Source organism: Nicotiana tomentosiformis, chromosome 9, assembly GCF_000390325.3.
Source record: "Nicotiana tomentosiformis chromosome 9, ASM39032v3, whole genome shotgun sequence".
NCBI lineage: Eukaryota > Viridiplantae > Streptophyta > Magnoliopsida > Solanales > Solanaceae > Nicotiana > Nicotiana tomentosiformis.
The window spans coordinates 3,708,650-3,721,445 of NC_090820.1; the positions used below are offsets into that span (position 1 = coordinate 3,708,650).

The 12,796-nt window shown below is 37.4% G+C and overlaps 1 protein-coding gene across 4 annotated transcripts; it reads right to left on the minus strand.

Annotated features, from left to right (window-relative positions):
- Nucleotides 1-351: 351 nt before the first annotated feature.
- Nucleotides 352-10,671, minus strand: LOC104086665 (probable UDP-N-acetylglucosamine--peptide N-acetylglucosaminyltransferase SEC). 4 transcript variants are annotated; one of them, XR_684142.4, is made up of 29 exons: nucleotides 10,283-10,666; nucleotides 8,700-8,845; nucleotides 8,445-8,543; nucleotides 8,316-8,366; nucleotides 7,460-7,576; nucleotides 7,321-7,377; nucleotides 6,825-6,944; nucleotides 6,647-6,709; nucleotides 6,474-6,552; nucleotides 6,130-6,239; nucleotides 5,978-6,031; nucleotides 5,821-5,888; nucleotides 5,641-5,743; nucleotides 5,249-5,451; nucleotides 5,056-5,152; nucleotides 4,475-4,546; nucleotides 4,277-4,353; nucleotides 4,088-4,204; nucleotides 3,891-3,975; nucleotides 3,631-3,798; nucleotides 2,971-3,081; nucleotides 2,796-2,882; nucleotides 2,365-2,492; nucleotides 2,200-2,282; nucleotides 1,967-2,072; nucleotides 1,727-1,873; nucleotides 999-1,119; nucleotides 465-898; nucleotides 352-391 (listed from the first exon to the last, which is right to left on the minus strand). XR_684142.4 is itself a non-coding variant. In XM_009590983.4 (28 exons), the coding sequence occupies exons 1-28, from the start codon at nucleotides 10,479-10,481 to the stop codon at nucleotides 779-781; spliced, it is 2,985 nt and encodes a 994-aa protein (XP_009589278.1). In that variant the 5' UTR covers nucleotides 10,482-10,671; the 3' UTR covers nucleotides 352-778. The 4 variants fall into 4 exon arrangements, 3 of the variants coding, with proteins under 3 accessions (XP_009589278.1, XP_018623057.1, XP_009589277.1); XM_009590983.4 differs by having other exon boundaries at nucleotides 352-898; nucleotides 8,700-8,842; nucleotides 10,283-10,671; XM_018767541.3 differs by lacking the exon at nucleotides 465-898 and having other exon boundaries at nucleotides 899-1,119; nucleotides 10,283-10,667.
- Nucleotides 10,672-12,796: the final 2,125 nt, after the last annotated feature.

Below are 12,796 nucleotides of genomic sequence, written 5' to 3' on the forward strand. Positions count from 1 at the left end.
TTATAGTAGCAGTGTTTTGTCTTGTGAGCTCAGCACATAATGTGAAACGAAGAATAAAATATAATATAAAGAAGTTTTCATACAGGTTTGTCTTCGTAAAATTGATTAGACCAAGAAATGGAGCAGGACTAACACAAACTGGTGCGAATACGAGGAAATGGAGAGCAAATTGATTATCCAATCACATAGATTTGCGAGTATTATCCCCACTGTGGGGAGTCTACGACAGCATCAGATCACAAATAGGATTTCCCATCTGCCATTTAATTCCAAAATGATGTGATCTCGTTCGGTTGAAGGCGAAGTTTGTTTACGAGTAGTTAAGAATGGAGCAATTTTTAGACAAAGGGATCAAACACAATGTTGTTGGTTTACTAGGGGTATCGGACACCTGCATAAAAATCAGCTGAAAATGTCAAGACAGGCCGATGAATAAAAACTTACAATCAAAAACAATCATTCACCTATCCTGACATCTCCTTGATCGGATACTTGGATTTTACACCTAACAACCACCCTTCTCCCTCCAGCCTCTCTCTTGTGCATCTCCAAATTCAAACCAAACTAGACGATGGGTGAGTCTCGACATTCACTTGCACTTGAGCAACTAATAAACTTTCATCGAGAGTATCCAGTACCATGAATGGATATGCTTAAGACTACTTACGACTTAATCACAACTCCAACAAACACCTAAAATCCAGTAATCTAACTTCTATATGTAAATAGCAGTTTATGTTCTCTTGGTTTTATCTACAAAATCATGTTGACTTCCTTTCTACAACGAGCGATCAAAAGGAAACTCTGAGTCATTTTCAGTCACTTTGAAGGGCTGAGGGTGCTGGCCAGAGCAATAGAGATTCCACATCTTAAAGTAAGAACGTTCCAGATTCCTCACCTGATAATGCAAGGAGAAAGAATGAGCAGTGTTTAGGCATCCATGTCACTCAAAACACCAGAATCAAGAAGTAAATCTGATGTTGCATTCGATCACTCACCCAGCGTGCTGTATCAAATAAAGGGCAGCTCATGCGCACAGCCTTTAGTCTATTTGTGAGATCTTGGAGCTTTGGACGATTTAGTGCCAATGACACTGCCTTCTCCTCATATTCCTTCATACTGCAAAATGTAAAGTAAATCAATTTCATAGAACCAAAAGGAATAGAATTAAGGAAACAAAAAGTACACAGCCCTTTTCTCTGATTCACCATGAACGTCAATGCAGGATATGCAGATGTCCTCAAGTAATTTTTACAAGCAGAATAAAATTATCAAAGATCCTTTAACTTGCATGGCCGTCTTGAGTTTAAATAAACAAACCTTGAGACAATGCCACTATGGATGAGGTAGACAATATGAATAGATGAGGAAGCCAGTTCCAAAAGGTCACCAAATTGGGCATCCAAAAAAGTCCCACGTACAAGAAGTCCCTGATTTCTAGAGGACTTTCTTCCTCTCCGAATTATCAAGGAACGGATGATTTTAAGGAAAAAATATTCATATTACAGAAATGACTACTTTACAGGAACCGTGTCATGTTGACCTTATTGCACAGTTCAGTCATTTTTGTCTTGTCATTTAATCATCTAATTTTTGGTATAGGCGCCAGTCTTCTTCAACACACACACACACACACACACACACATTATATATATATATATATATATATATAGAGAGAGAGAGAGAGAGAGAGACATAAAAATCATAACAAGTCTAGAACACCTACCTGCTGACAACCATCTCATCCCCAAGTCCTGTGGCCACACATAGGGAACCAGCAACTCTAGTAGCCATCTTCTCAAGGGGAAGGGTTATCATTGGTAGACCAGCCCAGAGAACATCTGTTCCTGTGGTATGTGCGTTGCATAGAGGCCTAAAAGTGAAAAAAACCCAAAATTCAAGAACATGAGATGAATGGAACTGGATTCCTAGAAAGCAAGATGCTGAATCTTCTTAATCTTCATACGTGTCAAGGAAAAGATCAGCCAAGGAGCTGCGCCTGATGTGCTCTTGTTTCATTGCAACATCTGTGAAAATAATTCGGTCCGGTTGCAGGCCTTGTGCAGCAGCATCTGGAATAAATGAGCTGAATTAGGGAGACTTCTCATAAACTAATAAACAGGTTCCCTAGATATGAAGTTTCAAAAGTTTCATAAGAGAAACTTTGAGAAATGCACACAATGTGGAAGAAATACATACGTGCGCGGAGCCTCATCTCCCCTGCAGCTGGAAACCTCAGAAGCCAAAGAGCACTATTCGGTACACGCTTGAGGATATTGCACCTGCAACAATCCAATTCAACAAGTTTACCGCAAGTGCTTGAGAAGGTAACAGCTGAACAGTTTAAATCAATCCAGTAACTACCAAGTTATAAAAATCTCAGGGTCCATTTTGTAGAGCTGATTGAAACATGCAAATATGAATTTATCCTCGGGCAGTCCATAATCTGAGCGCTTCGGTTGGCAGGTTGGATCTAGCACATCACGGTTTTTCTACAAAGAGCAGCAGCAAGACACTCAACAGCAGTGAAAAATATAAAACCAGAAGATTTCAACATAGATAGAAGCTGAGATCTCTTTTTAAAAAAAAAAAAAAATCACTCATATTTTATTCATAATAAATTACATAAATAACTAAATATTATCTAGTATTTGAATCGAATGACCTAGGTAGAGCGAAAAGGAGACTTGAGTCATATAGCCAACTCCAACTATTTGGGATTGAGGCATACTTGATTCATTGTTGGATTGAATGAAACACGATTGATATCAGAAACTTGAGTGAGGAAAACTTACTTGCTTATAATCATTGACAAAATAGCAATGAGGGAGATGTACAAGCTTTTCTGAGTAAATATGCGCGTACTTCGTAGGTGAAACAAACTGCATATAGGGAAATTACACTCAAGGACCCCATAAAGAGAAAAGGTCAACAGCAAATATAATATCAAAGGAGTCACTAGCAAATTACCTCATCTGTAACCAAATAATCTATGTACTTTGCCCCTGTGGTTCCAGGAAACCCCATGTATGAAACCTGGATTGGAGCGGGCTGCATGGCAAATATCTCATTTCTCGCCCCCTGCAATACAACATTCCAAAGTCAAAGATGATAATATTAGATAATTGAAGTCATACCAAAAAAGAAAAACACCTTTCAGCAAAGAAGGCAAAGCAAAGAATGTGCACATTATGAGGAAATTAGAACAGGTGAAAGATGTAACACGTGCAATGTTCGCGTCAAACAACAAATATATAATATATACCAACAAATGTGACCTCATGAGACCTGTTCGCAGGTTTGCAGTTTCGTTAGGCAATCTCCTTATAGTACTCATTGCTCAAAACAGCAAAAGGGAGGCCATGGCTACCCAAACACTCATCGGGATTTATTCGAGTTTAGATTTACGTCTACAACTAAGCTAAGTAAAAGACAGAAGAAATCATTGATTTATTTGTTTATTGTGCACTATTTCCAAGAAAAGGCAGCTCCTTTCCCCCTTTATTTTGTTTCTTTATGTTAATGGGCCAAGCAATTGGGCGCCAGCATGGTTGAGGACACACAAACAACACTAAAAAAAACAAATATAAAATCCAATTAAGATTGATCTGGATTGAGTCCAATGTGTACCTTGGTATAACCATTAAGGTTGATAAGTATCTGTATTTGATCCTCATTAATCATCCTCGCTATCACATCAGATGACAAGGATGACACATCAATAAAATGCTCCGCTTCTGTCTGGGTGCGAATCCTCCACTCTGTACCATCATTTGGACTTAAAGCATAGCAGAACACCTAGGAAAAGAAGTACCAGCAGATTTAGCATGAATAAGAGACGAAGTCGTGAATGGTGCAAAAGATTAGAAAAAGCAACAAATTGTCTGAACCTCAACATTCTCTTTGTCATGCATCCCAAAAACTGAACCCATTAGATGCGATAGTGGGTGGTTGCCGAAATCACTGCTCACATATCTAGACCCATTTTAAAAAATTTATTAGCAGGCAGTAATGTTTACAAACAGCCTATAGCAGATGTCGACCTCAGGAAAAGCAACCAAGTATAAATCAGCTTATAGAAACTTACCCAACCCTCAGGCTGCCGTTCCTGCCACCTCCCATATTTGGCAGTGGGGGAGGATGGGTGAAAGGAGGAAGTGAGTAGCGAGCTGCTATCACAGAGCAGTGCTGGGCATACTTGCAACTGAACAAGCAAAAGAACAGTCAGTTTCAACCTCACATAACTCCTGTGATTAATCCAAAAAAAAATCCTCACCTGATATCTAGAGCCAGCATTGGATCAAGAGGGTAAGCAATCGCATGGAAAGGCTGAACGCTTGGGATAACGGACATCTAAAGGGAAGTTGCCACATACGCGACAGGGCACACCATCAAGGAAAATAGAGTCAGTATTGCAGGGATAAAAATAGCCTATGAAGCAAATATGTAACAGTTCGGCAAGTAGCTATAATACCTTAATCTGTCTTCTAAGTATACCCTCAACTTCAGTAAACATCTTCTCTCGGTTATCCCAATCACAGACACACTGCAGATAATGAAATAAATGGGAAGATTATGCAACAGAAATAACCCAATCAAACAGTCATCTATTGTGAAGCTACAAATTAAGCTTAAAAGAACCTGTCACCGACCTAGAAAGCACATTTTATTAGATGAAACCAATTATATGTTCGCATAAACAAGATGCACATGAAATTTTACACAGTTGCTTCTTTAAATAATTGCTGGACAAATTCAAAATTTCTTTGCAAAAAAGGCGACTGGCAACAGAGATAAATAACACAAGGTAAATAAACAGTACTAACAGGAAGCTTAAGATCAATATTAAGCAAACAGAACATGGCATGAATTGTGTGCCTCGCACTAAGCAGACAAATTCGAATGAACTGCAGAAGTATAGTTCATTAGACAGGTTATTTAACTTCATGCTTTTAGACATACATAAGCAAAGCTTATCAAGTTCCCAGTAGTTAGTGCATGAACTCTGATAAACCCAAGACAAAAAAATAGTGGAAATGAACAGGATGAACATACCTGTAACGTGTGGAGAAGATTACAAGTTGCTTCAGGGAAGTCAGAGCGTAGCATCAAAGCTTGTCTATAGCTTTTTATAGCTGCTTCAACGTTGCCACTACACACACAAAAAAAAAAAAAAAAACATTATGATCAAGCAGAGTGGACAGGTAGGAACACAAACAAACGGGACCATCAACCGTTAATAACATACCTATCCTTGTAAGCTGAAGCCAAATTTGCATGAGCCTCTGCCATAGCAGGCCTAATGGAAATAGCACGCATGTAGTCTTGTAAAGCTTCATTAACCCTACCAATCTCTTTGTATGTGTTACCCCTATTGACCAGTCCATCAGCTGCCATTGGGTCAATCCTGAGTACCTCATTGTAGCAAGATATGGCTTCTACATAATTACCCTGAAAGTTACATCACATAAGAAGGAAAAGTTCATGTTAGTTAAAAACCTGACAGAGGAAGGGCATTAGTAGTTGTATATAAAATAATCCCTCGACTATCTTAAATATTTATTGTATAAAAACCTCCAGAAAACTTTTTTACTGACTCAAAAATTAAGCATCCTACGGAAGTAAAGATTAAATATTTACCTGTTGCTTGTATATTATGGCTAGATTGTTCAAAGGAGCTGAGAGCCCTGTTGTCACAACCAAAGTTGCTTTATAACATTGTGCAGCGGCACTCATCATGTTCCTACAGAGTAGGAATAGCAACTCATTACTTAATTGAAAGAGTTAAGAAGAGAATCTTTGTGACTAAGCAAACCTTACCACTCCATATAAATATTTCCCAGATTGGTCAGTGCTTGCGGATGGCTAGGTTGAAGAGAGAGGCATTGCTGCATGCATCATCAAAAAAGTTTAAAAAGCAGCACAAAAGCAACACAAAAGAAAAGACACGCCCAACCAACAACGGAACACAGCTTACACGATAGCAATGAATTGCTTCCTCCACTCTACCAGCATCTTTCAGAGCATTACCCTATAAGCAACATTTTTGGAGAGCATATAGCATTAAATTGAAAGAAATGTAAAGTGAAGATAGGATTTGTATGGACTAAGATATGATAAAAATCTAACCAAATTGTTATATGCCTCCAAGAATCCAGCATCACAAGTAATAGCTCTCCTGTAGTTAAGTATTGCCATTTCCATATTTCCTTGTTCATAGTACACACTAGCTAAGTTGCCTGCAGAGAGGAGATCCAGCTGTTAATGTGTTATTAGGGTGTCCAAGTCGCACTGAAGGGAAAAAAGAAAATCGCACTGAAGATGAAAACAGTGTCTTTCATATTGCAATAAATCCTGCGCACGGACATCTCTGAGTAAAGATGTGTGCTGTTTAAACAGTCTCCCAGAGACAGGCAGCTTTATTTATGCATCATGAGCTGAATTTAAGGCAGGACTAAAACCAGGGAACTCACCAAAAGCCATGGCATAGTCTGGTCGTACTTGGAGCGCACGCTGATAACACACAATGGCCTCCTGGGGCATTCCCAAAGCCTGGAAAATGCAAAGAAGATGCTTGTATTTCTCCATATCCTCGTCCAGGCACTCGAAGCCACTGGACCCAATTAGCACAATGCATGAGGCTTACCTTGTATACATTTCCCAGATTCAGATACGCATCTGAGAAGTTCGGTTTTAGTTTGACCGCTTCCTGAAGGAGATTAAACCACAAAAAGGGAATCAAACATGATTGCAGTCAGATGCAAAACAAATCCAACACTAGGATCAGTAAATCCAAGTACACTATGATTTAAAGTTATTCATACCTTGTAGTACTGCAAAGCCCTGTTAAGATCACCTGCCTCCATAAAAAGGCCAGCAAGATTGGACCATGCGATGGCAAATGTAGGTTGTATACGCAATGCTTCAACATAACAATTGTATGCCTACCCAAAAAAAAAAAAGAAATACTCAAAGGACAAGGAACTCAACAGGATATATCTATCGAGAAAAGGGGGGAAAAACGACACACAAAAGCATAACAACAAGATACGCCAATAGTCATTAAAATAAGCACAGAGAATTTTCACAAAGCTGCACAAAGCAAGTAAAAATCCAGAATAAAAGAAGAACGCTGGACCACATGCTGCACCAACTCAGGTACAATAGGCAAACTATGTATAGCGTTGAAGAACCCCCCGCCCAACTCCACCCCAATCCCCCCCCCCCCCCACCATCCAAAAGGCACTCGTGAACTTAAAAGCCCATCACAGGCAACAAAATAGAAGAGCACAAAGTGGATTGAAATCCTCTCTATCTTACCTCTTGGACTAGACCTTGTGCTTTCATCAGATTGCCGAGATTGCTGTGAGCATCAACCTAAAAGAATCATAGTCAATAAAGAAAGTACGATTGCAAGAAGCACATAACTAATCGTTTATAGAGTTCAATTTATTAGTACCAAACGTGGATTTAATGCTAGAGCCTGGCGGCAACACTGGGCTGCCTCATTCAGCCTTCCTTTCCTCATATATGCGCTGGCTAAATTTGACCATGCATCCGCAAAATTGGGACGGAGCTGCAACCAGACAATTTAAAGTCAAATTACCTAGCATAAACCTGGCAAACAATAAATATCTTATAGGAGAAAGCTACCACGTAAAAAGGCTTTAGTTAATCAAAGATAATGAAAAGACAAACGGCAGAGAAACAGATATTTTAAAAATTTGCAACTTTTTGAAATAACACGAACTTGAGAGATGAAAGGAATTGCAAGCAATAAGCTCCAAGGTTTTGTGAATAAACTCAAGTGCATTAGACCTACAACCCCATTGTGACTCCAAAACTGCCCGCATAACCTCAACCAAAAAGTTCTTTCAGTACCCAACATAAAAGTAAAGGCAAGGATAACTGTCTAAGCTAGACATACGTTCCTTTACAAAGCAATCTATTCACAACTTTGACCTGCATTCTTCTGCATCAAAGATTCACAAGTTATCACATGGTACCATTTAAATTCTTAAATGAATGCTGTTGGTTACTCTATTCCAGATCACATGTAACCATTTGCTTGTAGTAAGAGACATAATTCTTTACTAGATCAATAATACATATGTCATGTAACCGAGTGTAAATTCACATCTTAATTGGAAGTTATCAGATGGAGCTTTTTTATACTTATGTGGAGTTTGTTGGTTACTCTTCCAAATCACAACATTAGCTTCGACCTTTCTTCAACCATTTCACCTTTCTTCTAATTGATAAGAGCAGAAATGAAAAGCTCTTGATACATTCATGTAAGACAGAAGTATACAAACCTCAATTGCAATTAAGTAATAGCGTATTGCAACATCAATATTGACTTTTTCCTGCACCAGCAAAACTTTATCAATGCTCAATTCCAAAACCACAAGAAGCAGCTTCTAGATGAGTTAGTAGAATCATACCTTCCAAGCATTCGCCATATTTCCATAGCACTCAGCAAAATGTGGGTCGATCCTTAGGGCTTCTTCATTCTTTGCAATGCACATATCAAAATCGTGCAACTAAAACAAAGAAATGGTAACATGCTTTACTTCAGATCCGCAAATCTCATCGAAAAGAAAGTAAAAAAAAAATAAAAAACTTATTGAAATTTTTTTTTAAAAAAATGCAAGATAAAGAAATCACAGCAAATGTACGGACCATCCAGGAAAGCTCACCTGATAATATATAGCCCCAAAAAGAAGAAGATTATCAGTGCGCCCTGGATTTCTCTCATAAACTGCCTTGCTATGCTCTAGTGCCTGTTTATAGTTCCCAGCTTTGTAGTTCTGATGAGCAAGAGTTAAAAGAGCGTCCTCATCTACTGTTGCAAATAAATAGAGATGTCAGAAATTGATCCTAATAGCAATCCTCAGTACATAAGGCAATTACTAGTATTTGGCTAACAGCTGACTGCATGACCTAAAACAAATACAATCGGTAAGATATATCAAAACTAAGCTATTCGAAGACATCTACCGATGCCAGGTTAAATATCTTCTAATTCATGTGGCACAAATCAACAACTCCCCTTTCCTTTCTCTATCTTTTTCCATGTCTTGTTAAGGAATTATTCCTTTTCTGGATATTTTTTTTGTTGGCAGCATGGCAGAGTCTCAACTCTCACATCCTTTAGGTTCTTGGTATCACAGAACAGATTAATATTCAGTAATTTAGGTTCAGAAGGTTTAACAAAACACTATCATACTATAAAATGTATTATGTTCCCCTATTTACTACACATTGATACTTACCTCCCGAATTAGTAACAGTTTTTAACAGTCTAGTGCACTAGCTTTACTTAGACAAAGTACACCAATTTTTTATCGAAGTCATCATAGATAATAGGTAGAGTATCAACCCATCAGTTAGCGAAACTTTAATCACAAATCCATTGGATGTATCCTCTATCTATACCCCTTCACTTTATTCAGGTCAATTCCAATACTAAAATCCATTTTAAGAATCAGCGGTTCGCTAGACCTCACACTTCCCCCACTTTATGCCTGCATTATGTAATCCCACCTCTTTACAGATCATTTGCTTCTATTTCATTTTCTTAGCTAACCTACATTGGTTTCTAGAGATTTTAATAATTCAACATAGGTTGTTAGTACGGCGGCTTCCAGGTGAGAAAATAATCTCTTATTTGCTATAGACAAGTTGGAGTCTTCCCTCTTCTATCTGTATTTGCTTATGCTAGTCTTTCCTCAACAATGCTTGAGATATATCGAGATATCATTAAATTGAGGCTCTTCTGACTATTGTCAAAGGCTCGTTACAGGCATGCTTAAGCTTTGAAACCCAGCTAAAGCCAGGTCGTGAGCTAAATAAGCTATGCATAAGAACCACAAGAGATATAGCAACTTCAATTAGACAACAAGACAATGCAAAAATGTTTCTTTTGCGAATCAAGATGACTAGTCATGCAAAAAAGACCATCCTTTTGTGAAAATAACCAATTAAACACAGAACATTGAATAGCAAACAAATTCATAGCCTTTAACCAAGCAAAAAATTAAGAAAATCTCTATGTACAAACTAACATATATCCCTCCGAATTAAAAATTAATTATCTCATTGAAAATTCTTAAAAATAAAAAAAAAGTACAAAAAATTGTAATCTTCCTCATATGAAATTGAGTACTAAATACATATACATGTAGGAATATAAATACTCCGTTCCGATTTTCAATCAATAAATTTCTTCCAAACAAATTTTAAAGTTTACACATTTAAAAACAAAAGGTATAAGCCTGACCTTCACGAGACAACTCGGACTTGATACTAGCGAAAGGCAATGCGGATTCAGACTGAAACGGAAAAGAGGAATCAATCCTCTGATCACCAGCGGTAACGCCACCATCATACGACGGAACCCTAGAAATCATCAGCAGCTGATTTTGCTGTTGCTGCTGCTGATGATTGTACTGCCGAGGATCGGTTTGCAGCGACAACATCGCCACCGCCGGAAAAAACAAAACCGCCGGAGCTCCAAAAGCAGATACTAATTTTAAATTTTTTTAATGGGAAAAAGGAGGAGACAATGGAAGAGAATTAAGGAGAATTTTTAAGGAAGATTTTTCATGGAAAGAGCTGGATTCTAAGAGAGGAATAAAATTTAAGGAGAACAAATAGTTGCATTTTTATTTGTTTGATCAAAAGCGACTTCTCGAATGTGAATATGAGCACTTCACCACGTAACGACAAATAAGTATAAAATGACTGTTGCGTCCCTCTATTAACTTATATTTGGCTGAATTTAGACCAAGCGTTGAACTAGTCTACAGTAGTGGTAATTTTGTCATTTCAGTAACGTAAGAGAAGTGTCTTAAACAAAACTTGGCGTGGCCGTAAAATTCCAAGAAAGAACTAATCGTATCATGTTTCCCATGTGCACATCATTACTTCATCCAATAACTATTATACACGTGCTAAACATCTTTAGCATATTTGTCGACTTATTATAAATGGAACATGTGGCAGTTGTAGAAGAGAGATCATATCACAATTGTAGCGGATTCTCTCTCTTCCTTTAGCATTAATTAGCGGCCAAATAGGTGTACGCCCTTAAACTTGCCTCAAGTTTCCATTTTGATACTTTAACTTAGCGTTTTTCCTATTGAATATTTTAATATTATATAAAGTGATCTATTGAATACTTTACTCATAACCAGTAAAAACAATAAGGTGTGTGTAATTCACACATGAATGACTTAGCAAAATGATAAATAAGAGGGAGACACGTGACATTTGGGTCCAAATAGTCAAAAAGAAGTTTTGAAAACAAAAAAGATTTATTTTAAATACCCCACTCCTATTGTCACCTTCTTCCCAACCACCCCCTTTATTTTTTCATTTCATGGAATCCCACCAGTCTCTTTCCATAGAAACCCACATTCGCCTTCCCAATCTTCTTGGCTCTTCAACCACCAGAAGACTACCGTTTTCATCTGCCAAAAGGAAAAAATGCAGGTACCGTTTTTGGATTTTTAGATCTGGGGAAGGGAGAAATTTATGTCAAATTTTTTTCTTTCTTTTTTGGGTTGAAAATCCTTCTTTTAGCTAGCTGGAGAAGAAAAAATCCAAGTTGAGAAAAAAAGGGAAGAAACAAAAAAGAATCTGGCGATTCTAGCAACCACCGGCCATTGCTCATTTCCTTTCCTCCTTCATCTCTATTATTATGTTTTGTTGTTGTTTTAACTGATAAAAGAGCAGAACTGAAAGAAGTAACCGGACATTTAATATTTCGGGGGCTACCATTAAAATCGGCGACATTTATCACCATTTCTGATCTTCCATCATTGTGTAATTGGAGATTCGTTCGTGTTCTGTCTATTACTGATTTCGTGGTTGGTGTGTAAATGTTAAAACCTTGATAACATATTACTGTTGCTTGTCGCCTCTTTGGACCTGGCCGGAGTTCTGACTTTTCCGGCGATCTCCATTAATTCCGGCAATAAAATTTATTATCGTTCTTATTCTGCTTTCGTTATTCGTCGAGGATCAGGTGGTTATGGGTGGCCTTTAGAAAAAAAAGTCAATTTTGATTTAAACCAAAAAAAAATGATCTCAAACCCATTAAATTCACTCGCGTAAGAGGGGGTGAAATACAACTCTCTTGCCATGTCCGTTTTTGTGTTTAATAGGCATACATTGATTTGATTTAAAGTGTTCAATAGGTAATAGGCTTAGTTAAGGTGTCAAAATGGAAACTGGAGCCAAGTTTAAGGGGCCGTACACCTATTTGGCCTTAATTAGCTGAAATTTGTGGTGTATAAAATTAAACATTTACTTTTAAATGCAGTAGAAATTGTGAGGAGGGTGTCAATGGATATTTAAAAATCGACTAAATCGATCGAACCGTACCGCACCGAACCGATTTTTAGGTTTCTTTTAATAGAATCGTAGGTTTTTATATAAATCTACAACAATACTGATAATTAGGGTATATTTTTTATTTTATGAAAATAAACCGAAAAATACTGAACCGTACTGAATAAATTTACATATATAAAATATATTTATATATTAAGTTTAAAAATAATAAAGTACTAAATTTTTCCTTGGGTCTTGGAATTATGAAAATGATTACAAGCCAACAAGTAATTAAGATCAAAATCCTAATTCCCAAACTTATTATGCTACTCCTACTGAAACTAAATTATTTCCACCATATTCACTAGAAAGACATAAAGTATTCTAACGATTATGAGTAGCAAACTACAATGTATTGAATATGTTTCCTTTCGCATGATTTAGATTTATCTTTTTG

Excerpts from the sequence above, each read along its gene's own strand:
- LOC104086665 (XM_009590982.4), bottom strand. The coding sequence starts at position 10,481 with ATGTTGTCGCTGCAAACCGATCCTCGGCAGTACAATCATCAGCAGCAG. Across the intron at positions 6,032-6,129 it reads TGGAGGCATATAACAATTTG|GGTAATGCTCTGAAAGATGC; the intron begins GTTAGATTTTTA and ends TGTTGCTTATAG. Across the intron at positions 3,799-3,890 it reads ATGACAAAGAGAATGTTGAG|GTGTTCTGCTATGCTTTAAG; the intron begins GTTCAGACAATT and ends TTCTTTTCCTAG.